At 30.6% G+C, this 22,294-nt stretch overlaps 1 protein-coding gene across 1 annotated transcript in view; it reads right to left on the bottom strand.

The window, feature by feature from the left end:
- Positions 1 to 1,562: 1,562 nt before the first annotated feature.
- CNBD1 (cyclic nucleotide binding domain containing 1) overlaps positions 1,563 to 22,294 on the bottom strand; it is a 395,795-nt gene continuing 375,063 nt past the window's right edge. Inside the window, 3 exon segments of the mRNA XM_065895139.1 lie at positions 1,563 to 1,575; positions 2,268 to 2,514; positions 4,101 to 4,214. Coding sequence (XP_065751211.1) covers positions 1,563 to 1,575; positions 2,268 to 2,514; positions 4,101 to 4,214 — 374 coding nt within the window.

Here is a 22,294-nt window from a genome sequence, read left to right as displayed (position 1 = left end):
ACTCTTTTATGTTTCTTGGTTTCTGTTCTACTTATCCCAGGTTGAGGTATGGTGAACTTATTGCTTCCTTTAGGTATTTTCTAAATATTATTGATAAACTGGATCATTTAAGTGATGTCGGCTTTTCAATGTATTTTATATGGGTGCACATAGAGTGTGAACTATATACCTGAGAAAATGTCTTTTTCTCATATGTGGATTACGTTGCCTGCACATTCTAATTTATAAAAGATTGTTATATATAGTAAAAAAAATCTGAAATTATAAAATGAATTACTAGAAAACTAAATGTTTAATTAGTTACAAAACATGTCAGTAGCTTTATAACATCTGTCTCAAATGAACAAAATACAGAATAGAATTTAAAATATGAACAACACACACAAAAGCACAACTAAAGCTTATACTACACCATCTATTTGAATTTTAGTTTGTCGGATGGCAAAGAAGATTCTGATACATGCTTGAAAGAAGCACTTTCATTTGTGAAATATTGATTTACATAAGAGAGTCCACAGTGTATTTATTTACCTTGCAGCAGTTAACATAATTAGTACAGGAAAAGAAAAACTTAGCCTATGTCAAGTGAGAATATTATAACTATAACTGGTGGTCTGTAATTATTTTTGAGTGATATGCACCTTGAGGGGTTTGGTATTTGAATTTCACAGAGGGAAAGCATATTAATCAGTGCTATTTCAAATGTATACCTATTTAAATGGATACATGAATTTGAAGTTAAACAAAATCAGAGTTAAGAAGGTAGAGCATACATATTCTGAGACATTAAAATTAAAACAAACCTTGAAATTCAGAAAATAGAACTCAGTCAAATCATACACAAGTAATATGGAAAATTTTCTAATTGAGCTTATTTAAAGCAAATCTCTCACCCATGTTAATTTCTATACGTTTCTAGATCTTTTAACTATTTATATTTCATATTCAATTGCATATCCTATCTGAATATTTATAATGTTTGGAGGGTCAATCACAGGTGACTGCACAATTATTCTTCTAATATCACTAGAACTCTAAAATTTCAATATCATTTATTATTAGAGAAATGCACATCAAAACTACAATGAGGTATCACCTCATACCGGTCAGAATGGCCATCATCCAAAAATCTACAAACAGTAAACACTGGAGAGGGTGCAGAGAAAAGGGACCCCTCCTAAACTGTTGGTGGGAATGTAAATTGGTACAGCCACTATGGAGAACAGTATGGAGGTTCTTTAAAAAACCAAAAATAGAACTACCCTAGCACCCAGCAATCCCACTCCTGGGCATATACCTGGAGAAAACCATAATTCAAAAAGATACATGCACTACAATGTTCATTGCAGTACTATTTACAATAGCCAGGATATGGAAGCAACCTAAATGTCCATCAACAGAGGAATGGATAAAGAAGATGTAGTACATATATACAATGGAATATTGCTCAGCCATAAAAAAGAACAAAATAATGTCATTTGTAGCAACATGGATGGACCTAGATATTGTCATACTGAATGAAGTAAGTCAGACAGAGAAAGACAAATATCATATGATAATGCCTATTTGTGGAATCTAAAAAAAAGGGATACAAATAAACTTGTTTACAAAACAGAAGTATGGTCATGTATGTAGAAAACAAACTTATGGTTACCAGGGGTTAAGGTGGGGAGGCAGATCAATTGGCAGATTGGGTTTGACATATACACACTACTATATATAAATAGATAACTAATAAGAACCTGCTGTATAGCACAAGGAACTCTACTCAATGCTCTGTAACAGCCTATATGGGAAAAAATATCTAAAAAAAAAAAGAGTGGGTATATGTATATGTATAACTGATTCACTTTGCTGTACACCTGATACTAACACAACATTGTAAATCAACTCTACTCCAATAATTTTTTTTAAATAAAATAAAATTTCATATAAAAGTTTAAATACTGCAATCCATGGAGCTTCATATACACTTGATCTATTGGAAGATAGTACACACTTGATCTGAACCAGAAACACTTAAGCAATGATTATATATATATATATATATATATATATATATATATTCCAGAAAAGGAGAAAATGTTGCTATTAATGGTAACTTGGGAATTGGCAGAGAGATTTTAGTAATTTAAAATCAGTCTTTTAAAATATTGCTAATATATTCTAAAAGTAGCACAATTAAGTCAGATAGACTATGAAGTTATAAAGGGGGTTATATATAGATATGCTGTCTCTGTAAATAACATACATACACCCATACTTACTTGAGTGTCTCAATTTGTCTGCGAAATATGTCTACTCTTGCCAAAAACTCATCAAATAAAATGGTATAACAGTTGAAATAAAAGACATTTATGTATTTACCAAGTAGGTCCTTATCTTCAATAATTGCCATCTCAACATCTTTTCCAGTAACTATTGTGTATGTGAAAGGAACTTGAAGAACACTATTCTCACCAAAAGACTCCTTCTCCTTAAGTTGACCCATATACACAAGTTTCGTATTTTTTTCTGTAAGAGATATAGTAAATGATGTTTAATGAAATCACTTTCATATAATGGATAAATAATTTTGGTATATGATATTTAAAATAAATTAGCAGTTTCATGCAAATCAGAGAACATTTATTTATATATGTATTTAAATTATATTAGAAAAATAATAGATTGGTGAGAACTTCAGCATATCTAAGACAGTTGAAGACACTGTAGTTTAGTGATCTAGAAATTAAATGTATTAATACACCAAGATGTTTATGAAATCTTGAACTCATTCCATTTTTTAAGGTCCTAGTATACTGTTTTGTAAGCATAATTTAGTATGCTTTGTGAACCACCACCATTTGTTACCTCAATTCCAGCTGCAAGGCACAGTTGTTGAACCAGCAGAGAATAATGAAAATAAGCAGAGAGTGACAGGAATGGAACTGATGAGATGATTAACTGCAAAAGATGAGATTCTACCCTAACTTTTTCGTATAAATAAAAAAAAGAAAAATGGAAAGTGAGTTTGACTCGGATAACTAGCAGTTTAAGTCCAAATAAGGAATTTTGTGGAAAAGATCTGACAATAGTTTCAATATGCATAGTTCTGGAGAAAAAAATTGAAACTCCAAATTATCTTTTCAGGGAGAGCCCAACAGTATTAAAACAAGGATGAGCTGCTGAACAGTAAGATAAAAATAAAAAAAAAAAAAATAGAATGTAGCCCTCAGGATAGGACAGTGACAGAACTCAGAAGAGGTAAAAGCCTTTACTAAGTACCCTGGGGTCAAAAGCCAATAACTAACTAGTTGATATGCCACTTATATAAATGGAAAATCTTCACACTGCATATGACTAGTACAGCAAAATTCAATGAAGTTTACATATTAAATTGAATTACGTTGAAGACTGCCTAACCAGCCAAAATGGATTAGTTCTAACTTTTCTGTCACTGTGTATTAGTGTTTTGCCTATTCTAGAACTTCATAAAACTGGAATCATACAGAATGCACTGTTCTGAGTTTGACCTTTTTGCCCAACCTAATGCTTTGAGATTCATCCATATTCTTGTACGTATCATAAATTCTTTTTATTGAGGCATGACATTCCAATGAATGAATATACCACAATTTTTCTATCCATTCAACTGTCAAAGGATATTTGGATTACCTACAGTTTCTGGCTTATGAAGATTCATGTAAGTCTTTTTGTAAGCATATATTTTATTTCTCTTGAGTAAATATCTAGAGTGGAATTTCGGGGTCATATATTAAGTGCATTTTAACCAATCTGATATGCTTATAGAAGTACTTTGTTGTAGTTTTAATTTGCATTTATCTGATAAATAATGATGTCAAGCATCTTTTAATGTGCTTCTAGGTTGTTCCTAAGTCTTACAATTCAATATATATTACAACTTATTTTACATTCCTGCATCTTACAACTCAGTAAAAAGAAGAAAATAAATGCAACAAAAATTAGTCAAAAATTGAACAGCTATTTCACAAAAGAAGACAAGTAATAAATGACCAATAAACACAAGAAAACATGTTCAATATCTCCTATTCATTAAGATAGGCTAATTGATTAAAAAGAATACATAAATTTAAAACTTACCACTTTTCTTGATTGTGGTTTTGAAAGTCCTACAATACTTCTGCAAATCTTACAATATCCAGAATTAATATAAGCCATAAAAGAGATTATATTTCCACTTTCCACTATCACTGAAAACAAAAGAGAATTCATTATTTCACACATTTTTATAAGAAATTATTTTAGATATTTTGACAATAAAAGTTGACATTTAATTCAACAACTATTGAGTAAATTTCTTAATGAATGACAGTTTATAGGCAGTCCTCTGTATATGATAAAAATTTACATCTGATATTTATATCAGCAACTAATACAGAAGTAAATATTGACAAGAATTTGGCAGTAAAATCAATGGTGTGCTAGTAAACTGTATGGTGGAGGAGAGGAAGATGAGTGTGGGGCAAGCCCCAAGCCATAGCATTTGCTGATTTTCATGGTGTAGGTATTTTTACCATGGCTAATTTGAAACTGCCAATGGTTTAACAACTGACTCAAAAAATCTCTGAATATTTAACATTTGGATCTTCAGAGCTCAAAGTGTATAATAAAAAAAATAAATAAGAGGTTATTTAATTGTCACCAGTCATTTATTTTGTTTAAATAAAAATTTATGGTAACTCTTCTACTGTCTTATATTTTGTTTCTTACAGCCAAACAATAATATTATAAAGTTATCTTCCAATATCAAAGTATAATATAGCTGTAGAATTATGTGTAAATTGTATAGACATGGGAATTTTTTCATAGATCCTACTCTTAAAAGTAAAGAGTAGTGTTTTGCCAAGATGTTATATGATTGTAGAGACTGTTTTACTTCTTTTAGTCAATCAGCAGGACATAAAGGAAGGTATAGAGTCTCCTGGCAATTGTTACAGGTAAGAGAAGCATGCACTTAGATAGTAAAGAAACCCATTATTTTTAACTGTTAGAGCTGCACTACTGTAAATCTTTTCTTGAAAGTCAAGCCTTACATAGATCATAGAGAAGCATACATAATATCAAAGTGAATAAAGATCATGGGAATTTGTATTAAAGGCAAGTTAACAATGGAAAAGCTGAATCACTGCAGCAAAATGTATGAGGCAGTCTTACTCCTTATAGGGGACATTTACTGCCTCAGTAATTGTCTATGGTCTCTGTACTAATCATAGAAAATGTTTATCTTAATGAAGACAACACAGAAAAACTGTTTTCATCTAGGTAAGCAGTCTGAATTTAATGACATTTAAAAAAGTCTCATCACACTTAAGAAATTTTAAATATTACTTTTTGACTAGAAAAACAATCATACCAATGCCTGTAAAAACTTAACACCTTTCTCTTTTGTTTCTTAATTTTAATTATTTAGCCTCTAAACCTGTTTCCCATTACAAAGAACTTATGCCAGTGATGTCAAGATAAATGTTGTCATCTCCATACCCTTTCCTCTTGGGTTACATAGAAAGCTATGAACAACATAGAAAGATCCAAAGGATTATAATACAATTTTAAATGAAAATATTTAGTCATGGACTATATAAATGACATTTTATTCATTATTATTTAAAGGTAATATTCAGGAAATAAAGTTGATTTATATTTAAAAACAGAGTTTCAGTTTAGGAAGGTGAAAAATTTGGGAGATGGATGATGGTGAGAGTTGCACAACAATGTGAATGTACTTAGTGTCACTGAACTGTACAATTAAATATGGTTAAAATGGTATGTTTTATATTATGTGACTTTTACCAAAATAAAAAAAAATTAAATAAGGTTTTAAAGAGCCTCATCAAAACTCAAACTCATATTCTAAAACCTGAAAGCATTAGACCTTTATGAAAAGAAAAAACTTGACTTTATCTTAAAAGCAAATTAGAAAGAGAAGAAAACCAGAAGGATTCATAGAAAGTGAATATCATGTATTGTTCTTTTCCTTCCTGTTGTTTTTCATGTGCCAGGAAATAGTCACAAGTCTAATAAAACTATTTTATTCCAATTTTCAGATCAGTTAGAAGAAGTCATGATAAGAAGGATAATTCCCAACTGGCTATTAACATCAACACTGGGACAGTTAAGGTCTCAGTTTAAATGGAAACTAGTGATTAGAAAGATTGTTAAAGGACATCTTCTTAATTAAGATAAACTCAAGTCCATTAGCCTAACAGACCAAAACACAGTTTTGGAGAAGTGTGTCTGAGTATCAGCAAGACTGATGCAGCTTCAAGCAGAACATGCATTAGCTTAATGGATACCATTTCTCCTTGTAAAACTCGAGTACTAGAAAAAGAACAATATAAAAAAAGTAGTGCTAATGAATGCTATTTTTGAACTTTAATGTCAATTTGGGGAAACATTTTTGAACATGTTTTCCTTATGAATATATTTTTTGCTTTCCTAAAGTGTTAAGAAAGATCTTGGTTAAAAAGGACCTTGCATTTACTGAGTATTTCTATAAGGGTCCATACTAATGAAACTTTAACCAATATTAAACACTACTTATTTTAAAATGCATATTTATATGAAGATAAATAGCATTTATGGATAAATGGAAGCAAATCCTGAACAGAAATACATATCAGAAAAATTGAACACTGATTAATTATCTAATTTCCATTTATACTACACATTCTGAATTCATGGCACATTAAGATAAGTCATTCTTCTAAAGTATGAGTACTATATGTAAAATACTGTCATGCATATTAAATACCTGCCACTTTGCATAAGAAATTAAAAATAAGTGAGCATTTCTCTAATCACACAAACATGAGATTTGGAAAAAAGTTGTACTAATTATTGATAGAGGAAATCCAGAGAAATATGGGTGAAAGAAATTTAAATTTTAAACACACCTCAGAAACTATTCCAAGAAAAGAATTTACTAATATAATACATTTATAGAATTTCACAGAAAATAACAGAGTATGACTTGTTACTTATTGAAGATTAGGGCAGATGAAGAAGGTCCAGACTTGGTGTTAAATTCCCTCCACCCCTCTCTCCTTCCCCTTCTTCCCCCATTATCCCCTTTCCTCTATCCCACGCTCCAAGATAGGACAAATACTGGGGCTTAGAGCCTTTTACAAGTCAGGGCAGAAGGGATTATGGAGATTTGATGCCCAGCCTGATAGCCAAGAAAGCCATACCCTTACCTCAACTCTCTCACCAGATTCAAATCTTCATTCAAATCTCACCCTCTCATGACTCTGCTAGTTTATCCTACAGTTTAACCTGCTATTACCAGCTCCCTTACCCGACTCTGCTTTTTTTCCTCATGGTTTTAACATCTAACATACTATCTAATTTACTGATTTATTTCTTGTGCTTACTGTATATTACAGCCTCTAGCCACTAGGATGCAAGCTCCATCAAGACAAGGATTTTTATTTTTATCTTTCTTTCACTCATGTATTTGCAAAGTAGCCATTCGATAAATATTTGATGAACAAACGCAAGGTCTCAATATTAAATTGCAACTTCCTCAAAAGGTTAACTGAGCACGAGAGGAAGCTCAGAATATGGTAGCTTAGGTTTTTATGGAACCAAGTTGCACAACTAAAAATTTTGGATGAAATATTTTTAAATATATGAGGTGGTAAAAGGAAAAAAAAAAACCCTCAAAAGCCAGAAATAAAAAGAAAGTGCAGTCACAGAGGTAAGATAGCCCTAGAGACAGTGGCAAAGTCTGTCTGAGAGATCAGATGTGGACACCCTCCTTCATAAATCCTTCAAGAACAATATTCTTGGGGGGTGAACTTGAAAAAGCCCACCTTACAAAGAGAATTCCTGAAGATATTTTCCTCTCTTACTGGTGGTGCTAAAAGGAATGGAAAAAGAGAAGAGAAAGTCTCTCTGAAAATTCCTAACCATAGCTCATGATATTGGGGCTAGAATCTACACCACGTGTGAGGCATCAAAGATTTATTTTGTAATTTTGTTGATTTGCAACTCTAAATGCCTGGAAAAAAATTCTTTCTGGATATATTAATGTTTATCCAGGCTTCAAAGAAGTCTAACAGATATGAAGATACTATTTTAGGGAAAATGAGCCCTTAATAAAATATGTATTACCAAATATATTAGGAAACCAGCACCATTAATTATAGTCACCATACTGTTATAAACATAACTATACATACACTCACATTGCTATAGGTTTTTTGTTTGTTTGTTTGTTTGTTTTTTTGCGGTATGCGGGCCTTTCACTGTTGTGGCCTCTCCCCTTGCGAAGCACAGGCTCCGGACGCGCAGGCTCAGCGGCCATTGCTCACGGGCCCAGCCGCTATGTGGCATGTGGGATCTTCCCGGACCGGGGCACGAATCCGTGTCCCCTGCATCAGCAGGTGGACTCTCAACCACTGCACCACCAGGGAAGCCCCTCACGGGCTTCTTTTACAACAGCAGTGGGGAAAAATCAATCTTCTCCAAACTTTAATGTTCTCCAAACATAACTGTTTCTTTTCGAATTATGGTTTTCTCTGGGTATACGCCTAGGAGTGGGATTGCTGGGTCATCTGGTAGTTCTATTTTTCTTTTTTTTTAGGAAGCTCCACACTGTTCTCCATAGTGACTGTACCAATTTACATTCCCACCAACAGTGCAAGAGGGTTCCCTTTTCTCCACACCCTCTCCAGCATTTATTGTTTCTAGATTTTTTGATGATGGCCATTCTGACCAGTGTGAGATGATATCTCATTGTAGGTTTTTTGGGTTTTTTTTTTTCTGCGGTAAGTGGGCCTCTCACTGTTGGGGCCTCTCCCATTGCGGAGCACAGGCTCCGGACGCGCAGGCTCAGCAGCCATGGCTCACAGGCCCAGCCGCTCCACGGCATGTGGGATCTTCCCAGTCCGGGGCAAAAACCCATGTCCCTTGCATCGGCAGGCAGACTCTCAACCACTGCGCCACCAGGGAAGCCCTACTATAGATATTTTTATGTATTTATGTACACATGATATATACACATTTATAACAATGTCAGAATTAGGAAATATAAAATAAAATTATATTTATAGAAAAACAAGAGAAGAATTATTCAATTTGATTACCAAAATTAACCAGTGCTTACAGAAAAAACTATAATCAATCCAAACAAAAATATTAAATTAATTAAATATTAAACTAAAAAACTAATGCTATATCCTAAAATTTTTTTATTAAAATTTAGCATTACATCGTGATTTTTTTTTGCATTATAATTAATGTCACGTTTCAAATGGCCATGAATTTAAATATTAGTTTATTTGAATCAAAATTTAAAAATTAAAAGTCACTTCTTCAGGCAATGTACCAATAGTCCTTAACTACTCTTTATCTTCAGTAGTCAACAGATTTAATTAAGCTCTCCTGTTCTTGACACACTTTTCTGCTCTTCTCATAAGAACTTCCTTTTCTTAGTGCTGAGGATACCCTCAGACTATCCTCTATGTACTGTACAGAAAGAGTCAGTTTTTTTCCTCCCTAAAAACTGTCTCTTCCATTTTCCCAAAAAATGGACAAACTGGTATTTTTCTGGTATTAAACATCAATTCCCCTCCATTAAAAAGTTGGATTAAATCTTAGACTTATTTAATTAAACTGGTGTTAGTGTCCAACTTTGAATTCTCTTTATTTTTCCATTCTCTCTCAGTAGATGATACCGATTGATCGATAGATAGATAGATAGGTAGATAGATGATAGATAGATTTTCTATAGACATATTTATGAACACAGATATTCAAAACTAAAGGTATGAATATATGGATATGGGTATATAGGTGTAGAGGTTGTGTATATACAATATTTCATAGAATTCCATATTTCTCTATTTCTTCTTTACATATACTCTGTCTTTTCATGGTATTTTGCACGATATTCAAAGATCTGCTATACAGATTAAGGTTAATATTACTACTCTTGTTACATAGGTTTTAGTGAGCCTGCTGTTTTCAGAATCACACATTCAGTTTTCTCTTTTTATTTGAATTTGGAGCACTAAGTTGTAATACTGAATTTAATTTCCATCATGCTTGATGATTACTTTAGTAAATGTAAGAAATGTATTTAACTGTGTCTACCATAAAGTAAATTCTGTATACAAGTTTGCTGCTTTCATACTAAATTTTGACCCTCAGGCTTTCCAGATATTCCACCCATATCTGGGCTCTTAATAAAAAATCACTAAAGGAATGAAAGAACCATGAGCAAGAGTCAGCATAAACTCAAAACTATAAATACAGACCTCCAAATACCTCAAACACTAGAATTACCAGAATGTAAAATGCTTATATATGAAATGCTAAATAATACAAAGGTAATTTCTGGAAGGACTTGTGTAAAATAGAAATTTTTCTTATAAGTTTGGGAAAATTCATTAGATCAACTGATGGAGTGTGTTTTTGGGTTTTTTTTTTAATGATTATTACAATTATTCCTTTTGGTACTTTCTAGTTTTCTAATTCATACTTCTCTTTCATTTGACATTTTATATTTTCTAGAAATATATTCTTTCCATCTAGTTTTTCAATAAGTTAGAATAGACTAGTTTACGACACATACTTCTGAAATCTTTACTGTGTCTTTATTATATTTCATGTGCTTATAAGGCTTTTTCAAAAATGAATTTTTCTAAACAGCATTTTATTTCACAAATAGCTTGTTTCTGTGTAAACATTGCTTCTTAGTTCATTGATCTGTCTTTATTTCATTATTTTTTTTAATTCTTTTTTCTTGTTTTCTAATAAATGTATTTAACACTACACATTTTTTCTCTCTACTGGCCTAACTATACCTCATATATTCTGAAATATAGTGATTTTATTATGATTTGGTTGAGAGTTATTTCTTAATTTCCTTCTTTAATCAGTGGGGTACAGCAACATGTATTTATTTCATTTCCAACATTTGGGACTGTACTTTTTCTATTCTTTTAAGTCAATTTTAAGTTTTCTTGTTTTGTTTTGTTTTACACTTGACTCTGTGTGACCATTATATACAATATATTTTTGTAATTATTCCTTATTTTTTACATGCTGGGGAAAAAGTTCTGTTGATGTGGAGTTCTTCATATATATAAAAGTTTGACTTTTTAAAATTGTAATGTTCAGTTTACAGTTAATCTATTTGGTCTCTCAGTTCCTGAGAAAGTTGTGTAACCAAACTACAATGATTATGATTCTTTCTCTTTTTTTTTATCACAATAGTTTTACATTGCATTCTAATCTGCTGTATATTAAGATTCTTTCATCAGCTTAACTCACATAATTTAAATAAATGCATCATGCCATTAATATTTTTCTGTGGCAAGATCTTCTATTTTAATTTTTCCTCTTTTACACTTGTCAGTATTTCCTAGTCAGCTTTCCATTTTAGTATGTATAAATAAATGTCATTATTTTTGAAAGACTCCATAGTATGGAGGTATCATAATTTAGGTCATCATTTTTCTAAAGTTGAGGTTTTAAAAGGTTCCAAGTCTTGCTATTTAAAAATATGCTACAATAAATTTCCTTCCTGGACATCTGCAGATAAGTGCACAGTTTTCTATAAATTAAATTCCTTATAAAACATGTAATAATAAATTCTGATAAATTTTGCTAAATCAGAAAATGAAATCTAAATATTGTTTTAATTGGCATGCCTTTGATATTTACTGAGGATTAAAGTTCATTTATTTATGTATTTACCACTTCCATACTTTTATGAATTTTCATTCATACATACTGCCCATTTTCAATTTTTGTCTTTTTTATCTGTAGTAACTCTTTATATATTATGGTTCTTTAATCTTCATCATTATACACATTGCAAATATTTACTTCTGGTTTCCTAAGAATGATTTTACTTGTTTACAATTTACCACATAATTTTTATGATTTTGTTTGTGGTCAAATCTGTTAAGAGTTTCTTCATAATATCCATAATATCCATAATTATTGAGAAGATTATTACTAATAAAATGATTATATATTGTTTCAAAAGATTTATAGGATTTTGCATTTTAATATTTCCTATAATTTACAATTTGAATAATGTATGAGCTAAGAATTTTCATCTCAAATTGATAGAAGTCCCAAAAACAATTGTTGAAAATTCTATCTTATCCTCATTGATTTGAAATGTCCTTGATTTCATATATAAATTGATATAAAGTTATGAAGGTTTCTCTGAACTTTATTGCAATCCACTTTTTAAATTATTTTACTATTAGAATATGTTTTGATAACTGTGAGATAAATTTTCCAACTGAAATTTTACCAGATTTTCTTGGAACATATTAAATGTTTGCTCTTCCAGACAAAATTATGATGCTGAATATTTATGTTTGTCCCCTTCAGATTCCCTTTCTAACTTTCTCTACTCTGTTGGCTTTTTGTTAAATTTGGCCAATGAGAGGCAAAGGGAGGAGATAATAAATGAGAGAATTTGAGGTAGTTATTTCCCCCATCTGCCATTTTGATGGACTACTGTATAGCAGAGGCTGAATACCTGTACCAAAGACCCCAATTGCCACAGGAAAAACCTGTAGATACAATGTGTAGTCAGATCCTGATAATTCCTCCCTCCCCTTTCCCCTTCAGACAGACTTTGTAATGATTTCCTACTATTGGAAGTCCCTGGATGCTTCACCATCTTTCGTTAGTTTCCCAAAATCTTACCCTCACTTTTGTAAGTAGTGCATTCCTTAGACTCTCTTTCATCATTCCCATCTATTTACTGCCAGAAGCCCAACTGATACCTACAATTTTCTTTTCAAGTCCCATAGAGTATTCTGACAACATTTTCATTTCCATTCTATTCAATTCATATATTAATTTAGGTAGAAATATATGTTTATCATATTCCAGTCTAGCTTCTATTTTCCCAGTCTTTTTAATACCATCCCCCCAAATTATATAGTTTGTCTCATAAAGGGTTTGCATTTTTCTCTTACTTCATTTCTGGACATTTAAAATTCTGTTGATATTTTAAGTGATGTGTCCCATTATTTTGCATAGTTTTTGTTTCTTATATAAATTATGAATTGTTGACTTAAGAAATGGAAATTGATTTTTCTTGGTGTAGTAAAAGAAAGTTTTGAAGAAAGGATTGACATTTAACCCAAAGTCAATTACATTTATGGTGCCAGAGTCAGAATAAATCAAGCTCCATAATTGCCATACTTAAGATTTTTATTCCACAAAAGTAGTAGTGAACAAATTTGGGTCAGGTGCCAGATCCACAGAGGATTCCTCTCTATGCAGTAAGGGTTGATCACCAAAGAAGAATTTAGATGGCATTACCAGTGATTGACTATATATATGCTAAGTAAACAGAAACATTTAAAAGAAAACAGTTCAAATAACATAAGAAATGTAAGACTATAATCTTCCAAAAATATTTCTGATTCACTGATATCATTCTTTCTCTTACCTAGCACCATGATGTTAGGAAAAAGATGCATATATATATGTGTGTGTGTGTGTCTGTGTGTGTGTGTGTGTGTGTGTGTGTGTTTAGCTTGACTTTATCTCACAGGGATCTTTAGAGGACCAAAGAGATAATCTTTATAAATAGAAATAAATTAATAGAAGAAAATTATTTTCATATTTGTGTAGAAAAAGCTTCTTCATTTTCACCTGACAGTCATATATTTTAGCCATAAATTATAGTTAACCATGGTAATTATCCATTTAACAAGGATACACTGATTAATGACTTCATTCTGATACCACCTAAACATCTACATTGATTTCAGTTCAATTACTTAAGCAATATTATTTTAGAGATGAATAATCATATACTAAATGGACTGGCCAACAAAGTACATGAATAGTATGATGCATTTATCATTTGTACATAGTACAGATTATAATTAAATTTATTCATTATTTGAAATACTGATTTACCTCATTAATTTCACAATAACTAATTTTGATTCAAGATAATATTCCACTTGGTATATCTTAATGTAATTTGGACAGTGTAGGTAAATGGTTTGAGTAAAGAAATTTATTTTATTACATACATTCAGAACACTGGTTATTTATGCTCAAATTAGTTCAATCACTCTATAAGATATTTATGCAAAAGTACATTTCAGTACACCTACTGGTGATCCAGCTTCATTTTTGTACACACTATTCTGACAAGAAAAATGTGTGAAGTTATATTTTAATATTTTTCAAAACAACTTTAAAAAGATGTGATAAATCCTATTTTCATTTTTTTAAATGGAATATTAATGTTTGATAATTAGATTTTGTGAACTCTTTATATTAATGCTCTTTTATAATATCATTTGTTGATTTTTCTGAAACTATTGTTTTCCTCTTAATCTCATTACTTTCACATGTTAGACAACTCAATATAAATTGCATACCCATAGTTTCTTCTTATTGTTATCTCTATCTTTAACTTAATAATTAATTCATCTTAGATAATTTTTGTCACATGATGTCAAGTTAAATAACTGACTAAAGTTTTCCCCCATGTGTACAGATTATTTTCTAACACTTTTTTTTTCAGAATTTCTTTTTTTATTTTGTCAGATATATTCAACATACTCAAAACCTAACTTTTATCCTATGCCATATTTGAATTTTAGAATTAGTAGGGTCTGATTTATATATTCTACATAATAAGTTATCAAATCTTTTTTTCTAATAATACTTTTTATTTAAAAAATTACTAGCCTTTCCCCGCTGATGTGTGATACTTCTTCCATTGTATACTATACACTATTCTCCTATACACTGGGCTCTTTTATAAGCTAACAGGCTAAATGGAATGAAATGAAAAAGTTTTAGAGCTTTTAAAAGAAATAAATTTACAGCATGTGTCAAAAATGATGTAATCTTTTAGACACATTGATGAAACATACCTAATTCTAAGAATATTTCTTAAGGAAATAATCAGGTAAGTATTTAAATATATAAATATTCAAAACTCTGTGTGTAAGGTATTTTATGCAACTTAAATGACAATCAATAGGGAAATGTTTAAATAAAGTACGATAATCCATTGGATATATTATGCTTCCACTAAAATTCATAACTTTTAAAAACTGTTACTTACATTGAATATGGTAATTTTATAACGGCCAGTGGAAATGAGTTCCATTAACTCTATAGTATTCAACTTTGGTTAAAAATATACAAAAGCCATTTGCTTCTGAATTAAAAATTTGGAAAAATATAGGAAAAGTTGATGTCTGTAACAGTCAATGTTTTAAGAGTATAATTATAAGTAACTTATGCTTTGTAATCTTCTGTATACAATAAATGTACATATTGTTTATATATTATTTTCATAATTACATTAAATAAAACATTTTATAAAAGAATTTTAGAACAACTGATTCATAATGTGGTCTCTGGTAGAGGTATACCATAATTATAGAATAAAAATAAATTGCTTTTGAGCAATATGGTATAATAGGAAGCCTGAGACCCCCCTCCTTTCTCCCACAGAGACACTGATTCCACAGCAGTCCATGGACCAATTCTACTTGTGAGAAATCCAGAAACTAAATAAGAGGCTCTTGTACTCCAGGTGAGCACAAAACCAGCCACATCAAAGCTGGTAAAGAACTTCATGGCACCCTCGAGCCATAGTCTCTCCCCACCAGTACAGCTCCGTACAATCAGGAGAAAACTCCCAACTTCTGATTTCTCCCTAGGAAGGGAAAGAGAAGTCTGGACTGTATGTACAAAGTTCTGACCTTTCAGGGGAACTGCCTGAGGGATTGGATTTTGCCTTGTCTCTCTGAGATCATTGACAGAACTCAGCATACTCTAGAAGCCTCGTGGCCTCTGAGAACAAATAAGAACTGGGTAGCATGCTGCTTCTTCAGGACACACATGGTACAGCAGACAAAGTTCAGAACGGCTTGATGGCCTCTCCTTCAGGAGAAAGAGAAGAGTGGTGCATACATACAAAGTTCTGGCTTTTCAGTGGGTTGCCTGATTTACATCTTGTCTGAATCTAAGCACTAACAGGAATAGGGTGCCAGGTTGAGGTCCACTGAGAACAAAATTTTTCAGTGTGTACCAGAATCTACAGTACCATATATAGACACTATGTGGCACTCCTGATTAGAACTTGGCAAACCTCTTCAACAAGGAGATTATACATACAAGCCTAGACAGAACACATTCCCAGAAAAGGCTTGAAAAATCTTTAGAATATCCAGCTGGGCTGACTGAAGAAGTTCCTCCCTGTACAGAACCATGCCACAGAGACTGGGAGAAATAGTTGATTTTTCAAATTCCAAAGTTCCAGCAGAAGATAACAAGACATACAAAAAGCAGGGAGATATGGGATATTCAAAGGAACAAATTAAATCCCAAGAAAATGACCCTAAAGAAATGGAGAAATATGAATTAGCAGACAAAGCATTTAAAATAGCCATCATAAAGGTTTTTTTAAATAAATTAAAAGAGAGCACAAATAACTAACAGAAATCAGGAAAATGATGTATGAACAAAATGAGAATATCAACAGAGATAGAAACTATGAAGAAGAACTAAATAGAAATTCTAGAATTGAAGAATAAAATAACTGAATTGAAAAATTCACTACAGGGCCTTAACAGCTCTTGACTAGATAGAAGAAAGAAAGAATCAACAAACTTGAAGACAGGACTTTTGAAATTACTGAAGCTTAGGAGCAAGAATAAAAAGAAGAAGAAAAAAATGAAGAGAGCTTAATGGACTTGTGGGACATCATCAAATAGAATAACATATACACTATAGAAATCCCAGAGGAGAAGAGAAAGTGGCAGAGAACCTCGTTGAAGAAATGATGGCTAAAAACTTTTCAAATTTAAGAAAAAGTGGACATACAAATTCAAGAAGCTCAATTCACTCCAACCAGGATAAATCTAAGAAGACCTACACAAAGACACATTATAATAAAACTGTTAAAAGTCATAGACAAAGAGATAGTTTTGAAAGCAGCAATTAAAAGCTACTCATCACATACAAGGAAGTTCTAGAGATCTGTTGTACAACATTATACTTATAATTAACAATAAACTACTTAAAAATTGTTGTGGAGGTCTCATGGTTTGTGTTTCTTACACAATAAAAATATAGTGTTGTTAAGATTTAGCCTCTGAGTTACTAACAGTTTTATTACTTCTCCATCAAAATATACCCTGAGTAATATCAAAAAAAATCTCCTATGAACAAAAATGTCTCAATTGAGATCTTGTTAATCAATCATTGACCTAAGGTAGAGGGCATATAATTTTAACTTTTGACAAAATATTTTTCTCTGTTGAAACTCCAAAATTATGATTACATAAGATGTGTTTACAGAGACAACTGAAAATAGTATCAGAAATATTTTAGTCAAATTCCTAGAGTTATTGAAAATATGTTTTTTCTGAGTTTGAAGACTCATTCTTCTATCTAAAAATGCAACTGTAGAAACAAAACTAACCAGTTAAATTATTTAATTTAATTAAATGATTAGCTTGGACCTCCTTTCTTGAACAAACACTTAAGTTTTTTAAAAAGTCTGAAATACAGTTGACAAGGCAAAAAATGAAAAGTAAAGCAAGTATAAGAGAGTTAAATGTTACTGGATTCTTATTCAAAATATTTCATTTATGTCTTTAGGAGTTAAAAGAACACCTACACAGTGTCACATATGTAAAAAGCAATCAAAATTTTTGTTCATTTCATGTGAAACTTGAACTTGATTTAGAAGGTGTCATTATTCTAAGAAATCTTCAAGCTAGTAGACATATTTTTTTTAATTTTATTCAGATCATTTTTAATTTTATTCAGATCATTTTGAGAGTAGAACTACTACTCAAAAAGAAAAAAGACATAAAAACCTGAAAGGACATCAAAATGAATTATGCAGATTCATACACATTACCCTTATTACCTATTTCAGTGTAATACAAACATTTATAAGCTACATAGAATCTGTTTTTCATGATTGGTTGATTCAGTCTCTATTATTTTCAAACTCTACAATTTGTACTGTTAATTTCTTTCTCACAGAGCAATGTTATTTTGCATCAGGTAGAATATGCAGAAGTTTTGCCTCAGTAGTGGGGAAAAATTAGACCCAAGCTAAATCTAAGAAAGATTAAAAGCAAGATATAAAAATATTGAACTGCTGTCAAGTACTAAACTTGGGCCCTGAGCAAAGTTCAAGAAAATTTGGAGAAATAGAAACAAATATTCATCACTGAAAAAGTAAAATTTAGAATACTTGAAATTCAATGCAGAATTACAGAACATGCATGCAGAAAAAAAATGAGTATATAACTCATAATGAAGAGAAAAATAAGTTAATTCAAAGCATACCAGAAGTGTTATGTGATAGAATAAGAAGACAAAGACATTAAAACCCTTATTATATATGCATCCCATAAACTAGTGGAAATAATGAGCATTTTAAGTAGAAACATGGACAATATATAAATGATGCAAATCAAATTTCTAGAGATGAGAACTAAAATGTCTGATATGAAAAATATAATAGATATAATTTATAGGTTAGACACTGCAGACAAAAAGTTTAGTAACCTTAAAGACATGACAAAAGAAATTATCCAAAATGGAGCAGAGAAGAAAAAATAGAGAATCAAGCGCACACATACATACACACACAAACACACACACACAGAACAGAGCATATTGAGACATGTGATAGGTTTAATTCATCTAATATACATGTTATTTGCATACCCAAAAAAGAATGAGTGAGCACTTGTCTAAAATATTACACATTTAATTAAAACTAATATTCCACCTCATAATAGCAAAATTAAAAAAGAATTTAAAGTGTACATGGAACATGTACTACATAGACCATATTCTGAGCCATAAAAAAAAAGTCTCAATAAACTTAGAGATTCAAATCATACAAAATATGTTCTTTGACCAAAACAAATTAAATTTAAAATCAGTAGCTGGCAAAATCTATAATATTTTGAAACTTAATAAAATATTTCCAAATAAACAATGGGTGAAGGAGCAATAAAAAAGGAAAGTTAAAAAGAATTTTGAATAGGATGAAAACAAAAAGAGTAACATTCGAAAATTTGCATATACATCTAAAGCAGTACTTAGAGAGAATAGTAATAAATGGCTATATTAAAAAAGAAGAAAGATCTCAAAACATAAACTTCAGCTTCTGGCTTAAGATACTGAAAGAATGAATTAACCACAAAATACACAGAACAAAGGAACTAATAAATATAGGAGTAGAAATCAATGAAAGAGAAAACAGAAAAACAATAGAGAAAATCAATGAAAACCAAAGCTGGTTCTTTGAGAAGATTAATAACGTTGAGATATGTCTAGCCAAACAGAGCACGAAAGAATTATCATAACAACCCTCAGGTAAGTACTATTATTACCCCCATTTTACAAACGAGAAAAATAACACACAGAGAAGTTACATGGTTTGCTCAATGCCTCACAATTAGAAAGTAGTACAGCCAGAATTCAAGCCCAAATTATCTCCCTCCTCCAGCCATGATTTTAAATATATATTTTATTTTATAATGTATATTTATATAATTACAAATTATATCAATTAATATTTGTATAGCTATATTGTATATGGATATGATATAGTAAATAATTATATACAAATAAAATAAATCTCTTTCCACTTTCTGGCACTTTTTCACTTTTCAGTATATCTTGGATATCTTTATGCCTTTGCACATATGGTATGCCTCATTCTTTATATTGGTGGCAGACTCCCACCATAATTTATTAATGTTCCATAATTTATTAACCAGCCCCTTATTGATGGATATTTGCTTCCCAGAGCAAAAAAGTACAATAAAAATTACTGCACATATATCTTTGAATAGACAAGAGCACATTTACTGGTAGTATAAATTTTTAGAAATAAAATTTGTTGCATAAAGATTGTTATTTTTTATAGATTTTGCCATATTTGTCTTGAAGCATGTTGCACCAACTGATATGCCTATCTAAGGTGCGTAAGGTTCTTGCTTACCAATGCTAGAAAATCTTCTCTATTAGTGAAATTTTGAATGTTTACAAATGTGACAAGTGGAAAATGTTAATTAAATAAAAATGAATATTTGAAATGATTAGCAAAGGTAAGTTATGCAAGATTTTTCATTCCCTTATTGAGAACTGTCTTTTCATTCTCTTTTCTTCATTTTCCCTCTCTTTCTCTCTCCCTCTCTTTGACCACTTGAGATTTTACAATTGATTGGTAAGAGTCATTTTATATTAAAAATAACTTATGTATAAGATGTACAGCAACTTTATCAACTCTCTGTATATTAATACTTTATGGATCATATTCATGCAGAATACTGAATTTTTATTACTCTGAAATTAATATTTCAGTATAAAATTTGAAATTTCAGTTTCAAAAAGGTATTTTACCTTTTTCTTTAGTCATGTTTAAAAGAGCTTCCCCCACCAAAGATTAGGAAATACATTTGCCAATGTTTTCTTATAGCAGTGTTATTATATCCTAGATTACACAGAGGCTTTTAATCCACCTGAATGTATCTGCCTCTGTTTACTACTTGTCCAACAATCAAGCATTTAATAAACTATCTTTTCTCTACTCTTTTGCAATAACTCTTCTATATTATACTAAATTGCCATATTTTTTCTACTTCCTTAGTCTTTTGATTAATCTGCTAACCTAATAAAATATTTGATTTATATTACATTCAGTATTTTAAATGTATCTAAGTTTTTACACGTTTAATATTTTGTAGACATTAGTATCAACATAATCAGCTTTCAAAAAGTCCTACTGCTATTTTTTATTAAGTTCACATTGGGCTAATAAATTTACTGTGATTTGCAATGATGTGTTTTCCTATTCAAGTACAGGTTATGACTCAACTATACTTATTTTATGTAACACAGTTGAGATTTATTATTTTTTAAAATACTTTCATATTTCTTGTCTATTTCTATACATTTGATATTTTGGCTATTATATATGTAACTTCATTTAAAATTTATAAATAATATGAAATAAATTTTAAATATTAATCTTGCAACTAATTATCTCATTAATTCCATGTTTTCTAACGATTTTCTCATTGACTCTCCACAAATATTCAACTATATAATAATATAAATAAGTAATAGTGATTTCACCTTCTTTTTCAAGTTCATGCTATTATTCATTTTACTTAAAAATGTTAGTAAACTCATCAATTTAATGAGAATGTTTCTGCTATTTACTATTAAAAATATACCTAACTTCTTTTTTGAGACAGATAATTTTATCATGTTATGGAAATATTCATATATTTTTATCTTGTTAAGAATGTGTGTCAGAATTTCCTCAAATGCTTTTTAACTGCCATGAAGATATTATGGTTTTTCTACTTTGATCTATATTTTAGTGAAATACACTAATATCATTTTTAAAAATATTGAGCTAGTTCTCACTGAATTCCTAGAATGAACCAATTTTTTTGATGTATTATTCTTTAAAGTACTGCTAGATTATGTTTTCCAATTTAACTTTTAAGGTTTTTATATTGATATTCACATTTGAGATCCCTACATAGTCATTTTTTAAAATTATCTTTGTCAGTTTTAGCTTCCATGTTATACTGAATTTGAAAGAGAGCATTGATATCATCTGCTCCTTGAAAATTTAATCAAATTAACCAACTTTAGGCATATTAAAATATTCATAATATTATTACAGTGTGCTTCTGGTACTCAGCAAGGATCTCTCCAATATTCTAGAAGAGGTTACTATGATCAGTCTTCTTAAAAAAAAACAAAAAAGACAAAGCAAAACCAAGAGGTTATACTAGACAATGCAAAAACCAAAATGGAAGTTAAGACTTTTTTTGTCGATGTATATTACTCAAATTATTTCTATTGCTGACATATCTTTTCTAATGCCATTATATGGGAAGAGTGACTAAACTGTTAAATTTATATAACTAATCTATTTTTCTATCTCTTTCCATTTAAAAAAATAATTTTTAAAAGCTGCATGTAACTTTTTAAAATCTGGTAAAGAGAACATCAGAACAAAATATAAGGTATCAGAACTCCCTGTGATAAGCAAAAATGTCACTTTCTTCATAAAGATATCCCAGGTTATACATGACACTGAATGAGTAGTTTAGGTAGTTTTTAAAGTGATACTCTTGTGGTTCACATACATTAAAAACTATTGATAGCATCTTCATGATTGAAAGATTTGTTCAATCATTGTATATTATATTTCTACCCTTTAAAACTGTCTTAAGGGCTTCCCTGGTGGCGCAGT

This window comes from Phocoena phocoena, chromosome 17 (assembly GCF_963924675.1).
Source record: "Phocoena phocoena chromosome 17, mPhoPho1.1, whole genome shotgun sequence".
NCBI lineage: Eukaryota > Metazoa > Chordata > Mammalia > Artiodactyla > Phocoenidae > Phocoena > Phocoena phocoena.
This window is presented reverse-complemented; position numbering and strand designations above follow the sequence as displayed.